The 20,335-nt window shown below is 41.7% G+C and overlaps 1 protein-coding gene across 43 annotated transcripts in view; it reads left to right on the top strand.

Annotated features, from left to right (window-relative positions):
* Positions 1 to 20,335, top strand: part of PTPRD (protein tyrosine phosphatase receptor type D) — a 1,143,290-nt gene that overhangs the window by 1,025,058 nt on the left and 97,897 nt on the right. For 18 of the 43 annotated variants that reach the window (XM_083592691.1, XM_083592680.1, XM_083592685.1 and 15 more), the window contains 5 exons: positions 60 to 269; positions 3,163 to 3,323; positions 10,038 to 10,052; positions 11,577 to 11,689; positions 19,591 to 19,710. In XM_083592691.1, coding sequence (XP_083448817.1) covers positions 60 to 269; positions 3,163 to 3,323; positions 10,038 to 10,052; positions 11,577 to 11,689; positions 19,591 to 19,710 — 619 coding nt within the window. The remainder of the gene's footprint in view (positions 1 to 59; positions 270 to 3,162; positions 3,324 to 10,037; positions 10,053 to 11,576; positions 11,690 to 19,590; positions 19,711 to 20,335) is intronic. The other 25 variants (XM_083592700.1, XM_083592695.1, XM_083592694.1 and 22 more) reach the window with 3 other exon arrangements.

Genomic DNA, 20,335 nt, shown 5'->3' with positions numbered 1-20,335 from the left:
TTACAGTTATCTTTCTGTTTTCTCCCCTTTCTCTCCCTTTTTCCTCTCCTACCCCAAAGCTACTTAAAGAGATAGCACGGAAACGCCGAAGTATTCGTTTGGGGAGGGAAGCAGATTTAAAGCCATATATTGCAGCACACTTTGAAGTTCTTCCTACTGAGTTCACCCTGGGGGATAAGAAACAGTATGGTGGTTTTGAAAACAAGCAGCTCCAAAACGGCCAAGAATATGTCGTCTTTATTTTAGCTGTTATGGAGCACTCGGAATCCGTAAGTTGACTGCAGGTTTTATGTTGTTCCTAAAAATGTATCTCTCCGATGCCTCCATAGCGTTCGAGCAAACGCTTGACATTTCTCTTCCTTACATAATATTAATTGCATATTGTGGGAAATGGTGCTTTCCCTCCACTTATTTGAATGACTTCGCCAGTTTTGGATAAGTCTCTCTACATAAAGTAAAGATCCTTTTCACATACCCAGCAATGTGGATAAGTTCAGTGCACAAGGATGCAGCAAGTTTTCCCAATGCCTAAATTGCCTTATGGATTGTCTTTATTCCAATATGCACATGCTAGATATATATATGATTTCTCCAACCCCTACCCCTCCTTGCACACATGCAGGGCCGGATTTAGGTTTGATGAGGCCCTAAGCTCCTGAAGGTAATGGGGCCCTTTATATGTCCAGCTGTCCTGGTTGCTGTTTTTTTGTGTTGAATATCTGCTATATGGTAATTTATGGACCTAATAGATATCTAAAGCCATTTGCACATAACAGAATAACCATTCCATGCAGAATGTAGGCACCCTATATATAGAAATGAGCAAACCAGTGATATTTTAGGGAGCAGGCTAGCAGGCAGGGCCCATGACTTACATCAAAGGAGCCTACACAACACAAAACACTGCTGCTGTATGTAGGTTTTATTTTATTTCTTTTTTATCTTATATTTTGGAAATGTGCACCCAGTTTTTTCTCCTTTAAGTTTTTTAGGGGCCCCCAAGACATAGCTGTCAATGTTTCCCCTTTTTTAAGGGAAATTCCCTTATTCCGAATAGGATTTCTTGCAAGAAAAGGGAAAAGTTGACAGCTACGCCCCAAGAAAGTGGGGCCCTAAACTTGTTTAGCTTATATGTAAATCTGGCACTGCACACATGCATGTAAAAGGTTAACGGTTATGCATTCACAGTGTGCATGCGTTGCCATATAGATATTATCGGGGGATTCAACAGGATTTTCTGGGTTCAGTAAACTGTGAACTGGACCTTCTGAAACACTCGCAAAAGGGGAGACACATCTGCATAAAATTTGCATAGACTTGCATCTTATGCAAATTTCTGCCCTCTTTTGCAGATGTAGTGGAGGGCCTCAAAACAAATTGGGGAACACACATGTAATAAAATGTATGAGAGACAGAATGTGAACAGGTGAAGCTTTCCCCATAATTGTATTGCCATAGTAGAAATGGCTTATGCTGTTGAATTTCTGCCTGTTCCACAACTGTTAAAGGCACAAGAACCCCATTTCCACACACACACCCCCACACACACCCCAGTGCAAGTGCAAAACCATAGCCTAGGCTGAATGGAAGCTGCATTAAACACAGAGACTTACTTCTGAGTAGGTATGTATGCCATTGTACTGTAAGTTAACTACACAGTGCATTCTTGTTGAGTGCCTGGTCTTTAGCTCCTGTGCAGCAAAAGACACGTCTCAACCTCTTTGCAAAGTTTTCACATTTTTAATTTGCTGTGTGATTGGGGTTGGATCCTTTAACATCCACTCGCACTTATTGCGTGTTAGTACTTGCACAAAATAAGTTACAATATGACCTTGAACCCACCGCAGGAAAGATGCATCCTAGTTGCTAGGGGGGAATGAAGATAAAACTAGAGTGATTCCAAGGACTAGAAAATGAGGCAGAAGCAGGGGAATGGCACTAAAGGTAGGGCAAAACAGCAGATCTTTAGAATCCCAGGGATTCTTATCACTTGGTTTCCAAACAACTCACTCATCAATCACAGCTCTGACTTCACTTCACTCATTAGTTAAACACACTGAAAGGCAGGAGAAGCCATATTACAGAAATAGTTTTGAATGGTAGTTGCATGCTTTGTTTCATAACTTCCTTTCAAGGAGGGCTAGAGACTTAGGGTTTGTTTTTTTTAATTAAAAAATGAAAGCTCAGAGTGTGGGTACGCTGGTGGTTGTGTGCCAAGCACATGAGTATCACCTGTTCCAGGTGTCTATGACCCTTGGCGGGTGCCAAGGAGACCAAACTGCACATTGACTTGGCTCACATTTCTGGGTATACTGGATCACTATCAACATCTTAACCATCACTGTTCATATCCTGTGCAAGTCATAAGGTTTGCTTCTTGAAATCTCTGATCGGTGTTACTGAGGCGTGAGCTTCGCAGTGGAGTCTTATCATGCCTCTGAAAGAAGGCTTTTCTTGCCGCGAGACATATTGCTCAGTCAGTGGTGCTCATTGCCAAACATCTTTGGAAAAGAGGGAACTAATCAAGGACATGCACAGCTAGTTTCTTTAATTATAGTAATTTGCCACTGACTTTATCAGTGAAATGTAGCAGAGTTGGAAAATAATGTAACAAAAAGGAGAATTCCTGAGGTGATCTAAATAATGAGTTGTGCTTTCCCTCTTATGCAATCCATCTCTTTCTTATGTCCCTTTTATGCTTGAGCTGTTTTAACTGCATGTAATACAGTTTTAAAAAATAATTAAGCACAAATGGAAAGAGGATTGTGGGAAGGTGTAGCAGCAGACATTAACATTTTTACATACAAGTGTCTTCCTAATTGGCTCTTAAACCTGTCATGTGTGTGTGCTGGGCTGAGCCTATTGAGATTAATTAATTCTAGTCAAAGGCTTGTTTCCTGGTGGGGTTTTTTCTGTGAGTTTTGTCTAAGTGCAGGAGGGGCTTTTGTTTAGTCTACTTTTATGCTTATACAATGCACTTATTTGGTTTCCCTTTTCTACTTTTATCTTGAAACTGGCCCAGAGCTTTGAATAAAAGCTTTGAGTGTGAAATGGAGAAAGCCCAATACACCCAGCTTCAGTTCATAAGAAACCTGTTTCTTAGCATATTAAAAATAAATAAATGGTACTGTACTGTTAAATACGAATCTTATTTCCCTCTAGACCATGTATGCAACCAGCCCATATTCTGAAACGGTTGTATCAGTGGATCTTAACCCCCAGCCAATTACAGATGAAGAAGAAGGCTTGATTTGGGTTGTAGGACCAGTTCTTGCAGTTGTGTTTATCATCTGTATTGTTATAGCTATACTCCTTTACAAAAGGTAAGTTTACAAAATAGTTTATAGTTTAGATAATAGTTTAGCTATATTGGTCATTCCTGGGGTAGAAAGAAATGTGATTCCTTTTACAGATGCCTTTCGCTTCAGTTTCATCAGTTACAGATACCTTTCTCATCCATGCTGTTATGTCTCGGATACGCAAAATCCTTCTATTACAAGCCTTGGTTTTTCAGGAGCATTTGGCTGCGTATAGACTTCTGAGAGGCCTGGAAGTCTTTCCTAGATCTCTGTAGAGATGCAAAATAAAAATAGGAAGCAATAATTTCGCAAGGTTGTAACCCTTCTGTTAGAACCAACGGCTAGGTGAGAAAGTTTAGGGATTGTTTTCTTTCTGCCATGTCTACTGGAAACGTGATACACCGGCTTATCTGGGCAAAAGCTTCCATGCACACACATCATTCAAGAGGTAGCAAGAACTAGAACTAGAATTAGAATGGAAACATACTATAAATAACTGGTAGTTTAATAAAACTCAACCAGTGGATACTGTCCAGTCCTAAGGAAACTTTACCCCAAAGTCTAGGTTCACAGCTAAATATGTACATTTTGAATGAGTTTTATTCGCCATTCTGGGGATGAACTTAATTCCAAACACTGTGTCCTATTTTCCTAGTGACCTCCAAGTTGTGGGCATTGCTCTTGTTAGGATACAGTTGGTCAGTTCACAGCAACAATCCAATATCCTGATGCCCAGCCATAAACCACAATAAATTCAGCAAAGATGCTAGGAAGATGACCGTTTGCTAAATATGCTCAAGATTCAGGTAGCTGTGTTGGTCTGATGCAGTTGAAATAAATTTTTAAAATTTAAAAATTGTCCAGTAGCACCTTAGAGACCAACTAAGTTTGTTCTGGGTATAAGCTTTTGTGCGCTTATACGAAAGCTTATATGCAGAAAAAAACTTAGTTGGTCTCTAAGGTGCTACTGGACAATTTTTTAAAATATGCTCAGTTACTGATGCAGAAAAAGAGTAGCAGTAGCTCCTCCTTTCAGAAGTCAGATCAGGCAAAGATGTATCCATCAGCTTTTTCACAAAAGGTAAACTTGTTATCAACTACAGCAACTCTCCAGCCCCCAAGCCTGTCCTGTTAGGCTCCACCCATAAGTTTTTTCTTCTTCTACCAGCTAGGCTTCAGAATCTTTCCACGCATATTCCAGAATCATCCAAAGTTAAGGCAACTAGTCCCAGCCCAGTATGCAATGATGTTGAAAAATGGAGTGTTTTTATTTGTTGTTTTATTATGGATTTTTGTAAGCCACCCTGAAAGCTGGTGTTGAAAAGGGGCATATAGATGTTTTAATAATACTGATAAATTTGCTAAATAAATAAATTTCTTTCTCTGATACTTGTGGCATAGCTGTAAGTACTACAAGTACAATTCAGCCATGCAAATCTAGTCCTTTCTAAGCCTACTTGGAAGTAAGTTACACTAGGTTTGGCGAAGCTTACTCCCATGTAATCCAGTATAGATTTGCAGCCGTCCTGTACTGTACCTACATTTCAAAAATATCTGCATCTAAATTGGCATCAAATATGCAGATAGTGTTCATGCATTCAGTTCTGCAGGCCATGTTTGAGTCATACTACTAAGTGAATGCATTTTCCTAAGTGTTTCCACCAACCTTGTCACTTAATGATGAGTCAAGCGATAACCATACAATACCTCCAGTTTAAAGCACTAAAAGAACTTGAATGGTGGGAACCTGGCAACATCCCCTGGCCTTAGCCAAGCTGGCAGAAAGAGAGAAAATTCACCAAGGAGAAGGCAACAAGCTCCAGTACTTCTGGCAAACAGATGTTTATGGAGCTCAATGTATTTTTTTGGAGACGTCTCCTTCACCAGGAGCTATAGACAAAACACAATTAAAAGAACGATAATGCTTAAGGGACAACATTGTTATTAATGCAACAAAACATGCAAAACCACATAAACCAGCACATATAACTATGCACTCAAACAATTCTCCTCAAGAAGGTAATTGTGCACCTTATGTGACAGGAGTGTGTCTCCTTTATGTTTTGCTTAGCTAGGCAACCACAGATAGTTGTTCCCCCCACCCCTGAAAGATAACAGAAAGAGATGGAGCTCTTCTCTGGAAATGGGAGACCCACCTCAGCTTTTGAGAATCATGGCAAAACTAGAAGCTGTTGTGAAGTTTGCTGCAGTTTAGAAATCAAGTTGCAAATCCATTCTTTGTGGTTCATCCAAGGTGCAGTGGGAGAGGGACAACAGTTGGTTGACATGGTGTAACTAGAAATAATTTTAATACATCCATATTTTGCAAATGTGTTCTATATGCACTAGTACTACTTTCTAGTGGTGAAAAAGTTTATCAAAAGATTTCGGACAATATTGTTAAGCACAAAGAACGTCTGAGCTGTCGAAACTTCTAGTATCAACACTGAAGGGTTTATCTTCCTTTGAACTAGGGAAAGCGCTGAAGGTTTAGGCTGGCTTTGTAATATTTGCTTTATTTACCCAAATATATAAGCCGAGCACAGAGAGGTAAACAGAGCCACAACCACTAGATGAATGAATGAATGAATGAATGAATGAGCTTTTTTACGGTCACAGACCAGGATAAACCACTAGATGGATATTCTCAGAGTTCTAGAGGGAAGAAATGCCAGTTAGTGTTATGAAATCTATTTTTAAAATGTAGCTGGATTGGGCCTGAGCAATCAATTATTTTGAACCAAGTTGGACATTAATTTTGACAACTGATGTGCATATTTCAGAGCTTTGTTTAATTCCTTTTATTTATCTACTTAGTATATTTATATAATGTTGCCCAATAACATTTTTTCTCCATTAGCTATCTTCTATCATAATTAGAGTAACATTTGGAGAAGGAACTCATCTACAGTAGTGTACAGTTAATTTCCTTTAATAGGATTTTCTTGGTTTTGCGTACATCGTGCGTATGGCATTGTGTGAATTCCTTTCTGCAAGTACATGACTCGGGTGAGCTATAAAATCAGACATATACCAAGATCGCAATGATCACTTGCATCTTCATGTATCTGTGGCATGTGCAGGGAGGAAAACATTGAGATAATTTAATCAAGGGGAGAGTTTTCAAATGCATATCAAGTAAACCACACTCACCCTTGCAATGGAAGGGTCTAAAATCAGTATAGCTTGAAATGAAATTTCATTTATTACGGCCATAGGCCCATACAGGTAAAAACAACACATAAATAACAGCTTGTGCCGTAGGGAAAAAAGCAATCGCTAAAACACCACTATAACAATAAAATAATAAAATACTATAAACAATAAAATACTATAAAATGGAAAGGCATACTACACCTTAATTAGCTTGTAGTGCTCCTTGGCGTCGCTTTTGGGAAAGGACAGCAACTAGGAACCTAGCCACCTTCAGGGTCGTGTGGGTATCCTTGTCCTGCAAGATTTGGGCAAGGTGGAATTTTGGTGGGGTACCCTCTAGTTTCTGTATGATTGATCCCAACAAATTTGCCCGTGGCACATTAAACAAGGGGCAAGTGAACATAATGTGCTGGAGCGACTCCAGCGTCACCTTATCACATTCGCACACGGCGGGGGCTTGGCCCTTTGAGAACCTATGTCTCAGGACATTGGAGGGAAAAACGTTAAACCTCGCTTTGGTGAAGGCCAGTCTATGGGCAACAGTCGAAAGGGAGGAGAGGTATGATGGAACGCAGTAAGTTAAAGTGATACCAATGTTCTGAGGCGAACAAACACCTCCCCCCAGCATATAATTTCGCTGTAGATCGATGTCATCCAGTCTTTGGCGGATCAGTCTTTGAGCAGTGATTTGGTCTAGTTTTAGGGAATCTGAGGGAGAGATTCCATAACTCAGGAGTTTGGCATGAATTCTACTAGTCCAAAGGCTAGAGAATTCATCTCGCCATAAGCATTGGACAAGGTAATGGTTTGGTAATCTATGCCACAATGATAACCAGTAATTGAAGACTTGCTTCCACAGGCAAGTTTCTAAGGATGCGACCTTCAATTCTAGTCGCATGGCTGCGTTGCTTACGCACAGGGGGAGCATTAGGAGCCGACGTAGGAATTGGCTTTGCAGAGTCTCAAGGGGAGCAAGATCTGTCATCACGGCCCAGAGCGGGGCAGCATAAGCAAGCACGGCAACCACTTTTGCCTTGAACACCTTTAGGGCCGAGGGAACATGCAAAGCTCCGTCCGAAAAGAAGAATCGGAGGAGCGCATATGACAAGGTTTTGGCCTTGTTAAGTAGGTGTTGAATTTGAGCTTTCCACCCCAAATTGTATTGAAAAATAACTCCTAGGTATTGAAATTTTAGGACTTGCTCTATTTTTGTGGTATAGCTTGAAATCAGCATGTTGAGCCAAAACATGAATGATTTGGGGGCCTGAGCAGCCAGTTACGGCTCTGCATTTATTGCAATACAAACAGATTAGTATGTATGCCACCTAGATATTCTCAGCAGGTGGGGAAATTAGTGTTTTGTGTTTCTTATTGTTTAAGAGGCAAGTTGATTTTAAAAACAAAGACTTGGTGGATGGCAGTGTAGCTTTTTGATTGCAGTCATCAAAAATGTTCATAAAAATTATTTAGCATCTGATATTAACATGCAAGGTGGAAAAAGAGGCAAAGGGACTTAGATGTGCATTTTTAGATAGTGGAAATTTTAAGCTATCTAACAGGTAAAGGTAAAGGACCCCTGACAGTTAAGTCCAGTCGCGAACAACTCTGGGGTTGCGGCGCTCATCTTGCTTTACTGGCCGAGGGAGCCGACGTTTGTCCGCAGACAGTTTTTCCGGGTCATGTGGCCAGCATGACCAAGCCGCTCCTGGCGAAACCAGAGCAGCACACAAAAACGCCGTTTACCTTCCCGCCTATTTATCTACTTGCACTTTGACATGCTTTCAAACTGCTAGGTTGGCAGGAGTTGGTACCGAGCAACGGGAGCTCACCCCGTTGTGGGGGTTCGAACCGCCAACCTTCCGATCGGCAAGCCCTAGGCTCAGTGGTTTAGACCACAGCGCCACCCGCGTCCCTAATCTCACCAGTGCAGTTTGGTAAAGTATAGACTCTGGGCTCACTGATCTTTTTGGATGGCATTAGCACTGAACTTCAAAATGTGGTAAGCCAAACCTGCTGTGAGTGAGCACCTGCACCAAAGACCGGCCCTGATCAGCACAACTGAACTACCTCCTGTGGCATACATTTGCTCTACTAGTTTATCCTATTCTCACAGTTCATAATATCATCATAATCACGATATTTATTCTAATCTATTCATCTCTCTAAAAGCATGGGTGGAGAACTGTTTCAAGCCAGAAGGCTCTCCCCACTCCTGTGGGCAATTGTGTAAGGAGGATGGGACTATCTGCCTGTCAATCAGCTGATGTCTCCATGACATCAAGTGAAGCATTTTGCTTTGCCCACGTAGTTTGAAATCAGACTGCAGTGACAAAAGCACAGGGCTCTGCAAAGCTAATCTGTGGTGCCTGCAAAGCCCTGTCTATTTGCCTGTGTGGTTGGGTTTTATACCACACAGGGAAAATGAGGAGGGTTTGCAGGCACCGCTGATCATTGGTGTCTGCAAACCTTGCTTTCAGCAGAGCTGAATCCTCACCTAGTCCATACTTGATGTCACATATTGCATCAGGTGTGGGGCAGGTGGGCATGACTTGGGAAAGTGGCAATGGAAGCTGAATTGAGCACTCTTCAGGACCTAATTCAGCTCACAGGCCAGGGTTTCCACACTGCTACTGCATACGCTCCAACACGACGTGGCCCAAATACGGGACACCATCTTCCAGGTCCAAAATCCCCTGAGAGTCACGTGACCCACACAAGATCGTGGACCCAGGAAAAGTGCTTTGGGGTGGCACGTAGCCCTCGAACGTGTGTTTTGTGGTCTCATACAAGATCCCAGACCCGGGGGGGGGGAATGCTTTTGGGGGTGGAATTGAGATCTTGACCTAAAATTGCATGAGAGCAACCTGCCCAAAATGGCTGCCCTACTCTTGCAGGCAAAAATGGGATGTCCTGGTTTTTGGGGGCAGTTGACGAGTATGCTACTCTTAGGTGATTAGTGGTTGTTTTGGAATCTTTGCTACCAAGAGAAATTTTTTGAAATAATGCATTTGTTGGGTGTGTGTGTGTGTGTGTGTGTGTGTGTGTATATCCAAAGATTCAGTTGTCCTTCCCCCAAAATAATATATTTCCAAGTAAGATATTTTAATGACCTGTATGTTTCAATACATCATTGTTTTCAATGATGATTTTTTTCCTATGTTTTTAGCTGTTTCTATTTTACTTGTAAGCCGCCTTGAGTCCCTGTCAGGGAAAAAGGCAAGATATAAATAAACAGAATAATAATAGACTTTCAGTATCTCCTACCTCCTGATATGCTGTATATTGTGGCCTTGGTTTTTTTCCAGAGATGCCTTAAGAAAAGAATGCCTTTGATACAACCTCTGTCTCAAGGAAAACTTATCCAAATGTTGCTTAAGTTTCTTCAGCCATGAAGTACTTCCTTTGAATGTACCCTGTGCCCCCATATTTTTCTATGATTAGAAAATTTTTCATGTATTCATGGGCTGTTACATTCTGCATCCTAATTGCAAACACTGTTTTCTATTGTCGTAGTAATTCCTTTGCCATTGGCCGACTAACATTTAACCTTTTCCCCTCCTTTTCCGCTGCATAATAATGGAGCAGTAAACCTGACAGGTGAGAAGTGAAGAACAATTGCTCTCCGACTGGGAAACCTAGAAAACCAATCTACATAAAATGTCTCTGTAGGACAGTGCAGGTTTTGCATGCAAGAGATCCCAGGTGCATTACCCAATCATCTTCTGACAGAGCTTTCTCATGCCTGAAACCCTGGAGAATTGGTCCCAGTCATTGCAGATAAAATACAAGGCTAGATACGCATAGGAACATAGGAAGCTGCCTCACTGGTCCACCTAGCTCAGTACTGTGATTGGTAGCAATACACCAGAGATTCAGGCAGAGTTCTCTCCCAGGCCTACCTGGAAATGCCTGGAGAGCCAGTGTGGTGTAGTGGTTAAGAGCGGTAGTCTCGTAATCTGGTGAACCGGGTTCACGTCTCCGCTCCTCCACATGCAGCTGCTGGGTGACCTTGGGCTAGTCACACTTCTCTGAAGTCTCTCAGCCCCACTCACCTCACAGAGTGTTTGTTGTGGGGGAGGAAGGGAAAGGAGAATATTAGCCGCTTTGAGACTCCTTAAAGGGAGTGAAAGACGGGATATCAGTTCCAAACTCTTCTTCTTCTTCTGGCATTGAACTGAAGACCTTTTATATACAAAGCAGATGCTCTACCACTGAGCCACAGCCCTTCCTAAATTGTCTTATGCAATATGATGTAGCTTTCTGTTTTCCTAACCTGGTTGGTTTATTATACATAATGTTTGCCAATCTAAATAAACATGGCCAGGTACATAAGAAGTGAAGATGCCTTAAAACAGCTTTCAAAATCGAATGTTTCCCTTTTTGGGGTATACTAGTGTCAACTCCTTTTAATATTTCATGTTGGCCTTCTCTATCATAGAATCAATTTTGCAAGAATACTTGGCTCCCTTCCAAAATGGTGCTATTCAGGAAGCACAGCTGCAGAGGAACTGGCCGGTTATTGACTATCAACCTCCTTTAGTTCCACGTTTAGTTGGGAGGTGCTACTGAAGAAGGAGCTCTTTCTTTTCTATAAATAATCCTAGGAAAACCCCAGTTTTACTTGGTTGTAATGATGACTTTAGGTACTACATGCATGAAGATTTCCTACTTCATAAATCATATTAATTCCAAACAATATGGGCCAGATTCAGCTGACTAGACCTGCCAGCAGAAGCCCTCAGAAGGAGCTGAAGCTAGGGCAATAGGGCTTCCTTGCATCTCCTCCTCTTATGCACCCCCTAATTGTCTCTGTGGGTGCCAAGAAAACCCCTATATAGTTGCATGCAGGGGAAGAAGAGGTCAGATCATTCCATCAGGCTAGCAGAAAATGCCTGCACTGATGGAACGATCTGCTTAGCAGTCCATTGAACTCCTCCCTCAGTTTCTGTCTGCAGCTTACTCTCTTTAAAATGTTGCATTTTTTAAATGAATCCCACAGAATGTAGTATTCCCACTGTGTTTTAAAATACGGAGACGGAGGGAAAAGGACAGGAGGAAATATATCTCTTTGTAAATGGTGAATTTAACTTCTTAATGATGGTGCTCACTTTGTCCATGTAGGAAAAGGGCAGAGACGGACTCTAGAAAGAGCAGCATACCCAACAACAAGGAGATTCCTTCCCATCACCCCACAGATCCAGTAGAGCTACGGCGCCTTAATTTTCAGACTCCAGGTAAGATGCAAAACTTCCTCTCTCTCTTTTCGAGTTACAAAAACTCTTCAGTATTTGTGATCTGACAATTGTTGTAGGATAAAAATGAGATGGAGAAGGCTTAATTAATTCAGAGGACACCAACATGGTTAGACGTGTGGGAACACTTAATAATAATAATAATAATTTTTATTTATACCCCGCCCTCCCCGGCCAGAGCCGGGCTCAGGGCAGCTAACACCAGTAAAATTACAGTAAAAACATAATAGGGAAAAAAAAAAACACCAATTTAAAATACAGGTTAAAATGCAATTTAAAATGCAGCCTCATTTTAAAAGTCCAAACCATAAGGGGAGGGAAACATAAGGGTCAGACTGAATCCAAACCAAAGGCCAGGCGGAACAGCTCTGTCTTGCAGGCCCTGCGGAAAGATGTCAAGTCCCGCAGGGCCCTAGCCTCTTGTGACAGAGCGTTCCACCAAGTCGGGGCCAGTACTGAAAAGGCCCTGGCCCTAGTTGAGACCAACCTAACCACCTTAACTTGAAGTGAGTGAACGCCGTGGGTGCCACGCTCTGGCAATTTCTGTTCCCCTCCTACTGTATCAACCAGAGAGAGACAGAGAGAGAATAAGAAGAAGTGTGTGTGCATGCACTTATTTCACTTCTTTTGGGATCTGGACATAAGTTGGTTCTAGTAGAAAAGCACATCAAACCAAAAGAAGAAGTGGGAAAGAGAGTCACTCTCCCAAATTCCTCCTTCAGCTCTATGTACTTTTCAGCGGCATAAACCATCACTATCCTTACAACCTCATGGTCATGGGGGCATTGAGTGGAGCAGGGTGAAGGGGTATGTCAGACAGGAGAAGACATGGGCACCATTGTGCCCATGGGCACCACATTGGCAATTCTTGGATGGATGGATTGATTAATTAATTAAATTTATATACCACCCATTACAGGGCTTTTTACAACATAAAATAAAAACACACAATACATAACATAATAGCAAAAAAGAAAAGAAAAAAAGAACCCCAAACCACTGCAACACATTTAGATTGTTTAATAAGCCAGAGGCCTTGATGAAGATGAATGTTTTCACTGGTGCCTGAATATCTGTAAAGAAGGCGCCAAGTGAGCCTTCCTGGGAGAGCACTCCACAGATGGGGAGCCACCACAGAAAAGGCCTGTCCTCATGTTGCCACCCTCCTGACCTCTCCTGGCGGAGCACAGAAACATGGGCAATTTTATGTTGTTCTGGGTCAGTTCATATGGGGAAATGTGGTACTTGAGGTATTGCAGTCCTGAGCTGTTTAAGGCTTTATAGGTCAAAACAAGCACTTTGAATTGGGCCCAGAAACTAAATGGGAGTCAGTGTAGTTGGACCAGGATTGTTATATGTTCAAATTGTATTTTCCTGGGGAGCAAACCTGGCCATTGAATTCCACACCAACTGAAGTTTCGAAACTTATCTTCGGAGGCAGCCCCATGTTTAACGCATTGCAGTAATCTAACCTAGAGCTTACCAGAGCATAGGCAACAGAGGTTAGGCTTTTTGCTGTCCAGATATGGGTGCAGCTGTGCCACCAGCTGAAGCCAATGGAAGGCACTCTATGCCACTGAGACCACTTGAGCTTCAGGTGACAAAAATCAATCCAGGAGTAGCCCCTAGTTTAAAATCCTCTTGAGATGTAAACCTGATTAGTTTTAGCCATGGTGTGTGTAGTGTCAATGAAACGTGTAATATACAGGACCAGCCAAAAATATTACAAAACATGAGAAGAGGAAATGGGTCAACAAAGTGTGTTTGATTAAGGGGTTGGCTATGTTTGCCTTCTTTGGCCTCTACATAGAAATACAGTGGTACCTTGGTTTAAGAACAGCTTAGTTTATGAACAACTTGGATTAAGAACACTGCAAACCCGGAAGCAGATGTTTTGGTTTGTGAACTTTGCCTTGGAAGCAGAATATGTTCATCTTCCTGTTGAGTGTGTTCCATTTGTAAATTGAGTCTATGGGAAAGCATGCCTTGGTTTAAGAATGCTTTGGTTTAAGAACAGAATTCCAGAATGGATTACGTTCATAAACCAAGGTACTACTGTAGCTTCCTGACCACATATTGTAAGTAATGCGTCTGTATTTGCTGATCAATGTTAAGATTTAAATCTATCATGCTCTTACAAGAACTCTGCTTTTACTTAGTTCTTTTTCTAAGGGTCAGTTCACTCATGCATGTTCCTCACTCCATGGTTGCAACGTTGAATGATAACTTACCTGTGTGTAACGACCATAAGAGATCAAATCCCACAGGCAGGGCTTTCATGTCACATTACATCAAATCAAACACTGTACTTCTGAATGGAAGCAGTTTACATATTCAGTGGGGAGTCACTGAAGGAAGAGAGGTCCAGAGATTTACAGTCATGTGTGAATTCGCCATAAGAGTAATAGTTAAGAAGAAAGTCATGGGAATAATTTTACCTTTTGCGGCATCTTTGTTTAAGTAGTTCAGCAGCATTTTCAGAAGACCTGTTGTCCTGCCTGTATGGTTTGCCTCTGTATATCTCTGTGTTTCTTTTGTTTGGCACCACCAAATAATTTCAATGGAAAAAGACAAAAAGACAGAGAAGTTAAGATTTAAGGGCCTGATCCATTGTGTCTGTGGTAGCAGAAGGGCACACAATTATACACGCAGGAGCATTCACATGCCACACACACAAGATCACTCTAGGTTAAATAATTCAGATCTCATTGCAGTGCCTTGTTAAGTGCAAAGGTATAATTCCCCACTTCTGCCTCAAATATATATTAAAAGAATAAGAATAATCTTTCTCTCCCTTCCCCTCTTTTTTCTGATCTATAGCTTACTAGCTTTCTTTAACACTTTCCGCACCCACTGAGAATATGAAAGAGCAGTGAAAACATGTCAAATGAAGAGGGAAAGGAGTCAAGATTGCAACACATTCATCTCTAGAAAGTGTTGCAAGTTCCCAAGGAGATTTCAGAGGGGTGGCTGGACTGACAACAGCTTTACACTGTAGTAATTCTTTCACCGTCTCTCACCTTTATTCCACATGATGATTTTCAAGCTAGCAGTGAACCTAACACAATAACTACACTTCTTTCCTTCTCCTCCTTACAAAGCCAACAGAATGCGCTGCAACTCAGCGCCCCTGATTGCACAAAATGCTCAGCCCAAGCTCTGGCTTAACACAAAAGCGCAAACATGCAGGGTCCTGGCGTGAACATCATAGCTGCTGCTGCTGCACTTGTCTGAAGGAGAGGAGATGTGTCCACTGCAGAGACACTTTTTCTTGGCTTCTCTTAGTCTTTCATAGTAGATCAAAATAGATCATAAATACGTTGCTGTATTTCATTGTGTTCACATTATGCCTATGTGGGTCTATTCATACCAGACAGCAAATAATGCAATATTTATAGGTTCCTAATCCCTGGGCTGATACCACATTTTAGTGTAAGCTGATCCCTGTCTTCAGAGCTGTGCTTTAAAAATAAGCATCACGGGAAAAATCTTTCATCTTTGGTCCTCATGAATGTTTGTTTGAAACTGGCATACATTATAATTACCCTAGTGTGGCTCTTGTGTGAAAATGGTATTTAAGAGGTTAGGGGGGTGGTTTTTTAAAAATAAAATAAAAAAGGTTCTGAACATGGAGACTTGAATAAGCTTATGCAGTGCTTTTTTTCTAGAAAAAAAATGGTGGCAGTACTCACCATGAAGTTGCTAGAGTAAAAGCACTGGGCATAAGTAATAAATTATTATTACAGTGGTACCTCGGGTTAAGTACTTAATTCGTTCCGGAGGTCCGTTCTTAACCTGAAACAGTTCTTAACTTGAAGCACCGCTTTAGCTAATGGGGCCTCCTGCTGCCGCAGCGCCACCAGAGCACAATTTCTGTTCTTATCCTGAAGCAAAGTTCTTAACCTGAAGCACTATTTCTGGGTTAGCAGAGTCTGTAACCTGAAGCGTATGTAACCTGAAGCATATGTAACCCAAGGTACCACTGTATTGCTGTATGCAGCCCATAATAATAAAACAATGCCTGCCAGGGATGATGGAGAAAAACAAGCTTTTGCAGTGGGAGGCATCTAAATGGAGATGCTTCCTTCACCCCTCACCTCATTTGAACGCCTCCTTCTCCTCCTCAAATGCTGATCAGAAAAGGGGTAGGAGGTTGCAACACACACACCCATTTTTTCTTGCAAAGACAGTCTGTTTCTCTCTGCCCGCCCCATCCCCTTGATGCTAATGTTTCCCAAAGGGCACACAGCTGGGTGCTGCAGCAGCTGTTGCTCCTCCAGTCCCCGTAGGTGTGCAGGGCAGAACACAATCTCCTCCTCTGAGAATTGCGTGCCCCTGGCCTCCTAGGCAGGTTCTCCCACAAGGATGACCAGCAGAGATCCCGCCCCCAGGGGATCTCTCCAGGAAGGGATGGGTGGCAAAGGCAAGCTTGAAGCACCAGGCATGGACCCCCGGCAGAAACAGGCACAAACTGTTGGGATGCTTCCAAGGGAACAGCGGCAATTTGCAAGCCCCCAGCTGGCTCCAGCCCACCGGCCGACTGCCAGGCAAACTCCAGTCCTCGGACCAGCATGTAACTGCGCCTCGAGCTTCAGAAGCTGAGCACGCAAGCCAGCAGAGAATAAAACTCTTCGCAACAGAAGGGCAGATAGAGGGTGTGTAAAGCATATTTACAAGCAGTTTATTCAGCATCAGGACAAAGGAAAAAACATGTCTTCTCCCTTTCATGTCCAAGAGCAAGCAGCATAAGCAAAAGCTATACACAAATGGAAGTTCCCAGCAAGCTGTGCTGGAGTGTAAACGGACATGTGACATACAACAATCTACGCATCTGTTCTTAAGGTGGAACGAAATATTGTAACACAAACAACTGACGCCCCTCTGCACCCTGCATGCACGCACACAACACTCTCCCCTCCCTCCTTCCCTCGCTTCCCACACCCCAGTGAGCTGAGCCTGGCAAATCCCCTCAGAGCCTGCCTTACCAGAGTGGCTCCCTCTGCTTCTCCCTCACCGAGTAGGGAAATGCATAGCCCCACAACAAGCGGGAAGGGGAAGGGAACCGAGAGTATGTAGTCATTTCCAAAGCTCGTCCTGTGATGTGCTCATCTTTCCCTCTCTCTGCTCTTGTCACCCAGGTTTAGTTCCTACTCCCTGAATATCCAGCAAATGCATCCATTCGTAGTTATATTTATTAATTTATTTCCCCCCTAGAAAATAAGGTGCCAGCATGTACTGGCAGAAAAGGAAAAGAAAAAAGTACTGTGCTTGTGAGGCATTCTAAGCAAGGAATACAGTGGTACCTCGGTTGTCAAACGCAATCCGTTCCGGAAGACCGTTCTACTTCTGAAACGTTCGACAACTGAGGCGCAATGGGCAGTCGCCAAATTCCATTGAGAAAATGGAGAAATGTGCCTCGGAAGCCATTTGACTTCTGGGGCACGTTCGAAAACGGAAGCATTCACTTCTGGGTTTTCGGCGCTTTGGTCCGAATCATTCGGCTTCCGAGACGCTTGGAAACCGAGGTTCCACTGTATTTTCTTCCTGAGCACATGTGAAACTGTGCACTGACAACATTGAATGCACAAAAAACCTCATGCCATTTCAACTGCAAACCTTTCGCTAGTTGCTCTGTTAAAGTGAAATATCTCCCTTGAGCAGAAATTAGATTATTTTTAAAATAATAATAATAATAAAGCCTTAAAGGAAAATACACACATCCCCAGTTAGAAATAAGTTTTCCGCAAGAGTCTGATTCCTGTTCAGTTTTACTGAGCTATAACACTATAACAAATATAACACTCCATATCAGTGGTTGTCTTAGTCTGCCTTTCAAAGTGTGAATGTAAAGGCATGTGTTCCTAAATCACAGAAGACCATGGCAGGGAGCTGTAGCAGATCAGAGCTTTCCCATGTGTGTGTTTACTTTAAAGTGTTTACCAGGGGATGTTGGTGTACACTCAGCAAACACATCTGTAGTATAAAGTGTGAATCAGACTTTAGGATGTGTTTGCTTTCTTAGTTAAGTATCAGTGGGAGGTGAGCAAATGTGAATATTTAGCTCTCAGCACTGAGGTGCAGTAGATCTTTCATGCATCTCTCTGGGCTGAATTTTGCCAGCTTTCACTGCTGTGCCTTTATACTGCTGTGTGTAGCATTGTTCCTTTATATTCATTGTAAAATTGGCATGCTGTCAAGGGGAAAAAGAAGGCATGGTTTACTTCTTTGTAGGGTTTGAATATCACTGTAAAAAATTAAATTATTATTTATTTGACCTCTAGGCGTCCTTCCAAATATAAATGTATTTTCAACGTGGCATTTACAACATTTTGAAACACAACGTCAAAATAATAATTTAAATAGTAAAACTTGAAAGAGCAGCAGAACTGTTTCCTTTCTAGCCAGCCATCCCATCCTAAAATTTAAAATTCTAATTAACAACCATGGAAGCAACCTACAGGAACAAAGATAGTGACTTACCCTCCTGTTTAAAATCAGACTAACATTAAAAAAACAGCTTCAGGGCCCTCTTAAAACGAATCTAATCAGGTTTCAGGAGAGTAAGTTTCCTAGATAGGACCCACCACCGAGAAGGCCCAGTTTCTCCTGCCTTCAGTCCTGACTTCCCTTACAGAAGATCATAAGCATAGGGCCTGTCTAACAGATCTTAATGCTGAGGTTGGCCCATATGGGTATAGGTAGTATTTCAAGTAACTTGGTTCCAAACAGTTTAGGGTTCAAAGATCAAAACCAGTGCTACTTTGATCAGAAGCAAATAGCTGTCAGTGCGTTGCTTTACTAGCATGTGGCAAATCTTCCCATCTGTTTTGTCTACATACAGGTTAATACAAGATACTTCTATGACATATATAATTATGTAAATGTGTCCATTAAATAATCTTCTTTGTATTTTGCACAGTATTTTGAGTTAACATGGTCTCTTGATGTATGGACAGAGTGGAACTCAACTAAATTTTACTAAATTCAGTCCTAAATTCAAAGTGTACTCTGAGTAAAACATAGTTGAATACCACCCACAGTCCATGACTGTCAGTTGAAAACCCATCTATATGCCAATGACTGTCTTTGGCATTTATGTGTACCCATAACTTGTTCCCGCCCCCCCCCCCCCGCCGCCGCCCCCAGAAACCCCTCCTATAAACTGAACAAATATCATCTGTGAGTAGCAATGTGGGAGAATATCACCTGACAGCAGTAAAAAAAAAAACTTTTTAAAAAAACTTGTACGGTGATAATTATTTCCTTTTACGAGATTACTATGAAACATTATTGAAATTCAGTTAGTTTGCATTAGCCATAAAATTAAGAAAGCTACACTCTAGTAATAACCAGATGGTTAATTCTGGAAGTTGTTGGGTTTTATATCCCTTCTGTTTAAAAAAAAGAGAGAGAAAGATTTTATGCCACCTTTTGATGAGCCTCAAATGTTTAACTGCAGAAGATGCTGATAAATATAAATATATATGGCAGATCATAGTGGCAGATATAAATGGCAGATCATAGTGGTATCTGTTGGGGTGAGTGCTTCTTTCAGCATAGATGCATCAGTATAAACAGCTAAATCCACCTGAAAAAAGGGCTTGATAAGTTGAGGGGTCTTGATGTTAAAAATCTGATTTAAATAACACTTCCATGCCATATGGAAAGCTATTTCTCCTGTCGGCTGACCCTCAGATTCAGAGCTATATGTTCATATGTTAGAGTTGCCTTGTATTTCTACTTATTCCTGCCAGTAGTAAATGTCCACAGATAGATTGTGCATGTGAAATGATCCATTTGTCTTTGTGTAAACTGACTGAATATGATGGTCTTCTACTGCTACTAATTTCTTTCCCGTTTCCAACTGGCTTTACTTTTTACAGCTTTGAGCAGTAATTCAGTCCCCTACGCTTCCCTGATTGGCTCTGTGTCCTCTCTCTCTAGCCAAACTACCACTCAGTCCTTATATGATAATAACTCTCTCCCACGATTCGCTCGAAAAGGTCTAAACATCTTTGTCTCTATTATTTTCTCTGTTCAATCACTGTTTTAGATGTTCCATCATTCAACTTCCATTTCTGAACAAGCCTAGCATTTTCTTGTGCCTTTCCCCATTATTATTTTTTCCCCTCTTCCTTTTCATCTGGGTGCTCGATCTGGATCAAATAAATTTGACGGCTACTTTAAAAGAAAACCAGCTTAATTGTTGCACATGATGAAAATGGGAGATAGCAAATCACATTCATATAAAGAAAAATATTAGAGTTTTATCTTCCAAAAAGTAGTTTCCTCAATTTATGGGGTCTTCTTCTGATTTACTTGACCTTAAAAGTATAAGCATGCAGACCACACATTGCAAAGAACTACTGTGTATGCAATTGCTTGGGCTATACAATTATTCAGTACTATTCTCTATGCCACAAAACAAGATTTGAATGTTACGCTGCTGGTCCTTCCCATGGACTTTATTAAGCTAAGTAAAAAATGTAGCAAAAAAATCATTTTATGAATGATGTGTACTGTTATTTTCTGCTCATGTCATGTAAAGCTGTGCTGCAGTGATTGCAAGCTAGCTTTCTTAAAGCACACCCTTCAAACGAGTGCCGGAAAACCCTGAAAACATGGCTT

Source organism: Podarcis filfolensis, assembly GCF_964270895.1.
Source record: "Podarcis filfolensis genome assembly, chromosome: 17".
Lineage (NCBI taxonomy): Eukaryota > Metazoa > Chordata > Lepidosauria > Squamata > Lacertidae > Podarcis > Podarcis filfolensis.
The sequence above is the reverse complement of the archived record's forward strand: the minus strand, read 5'-3'. Positions and strand labels throughout refer to the sequence as shown.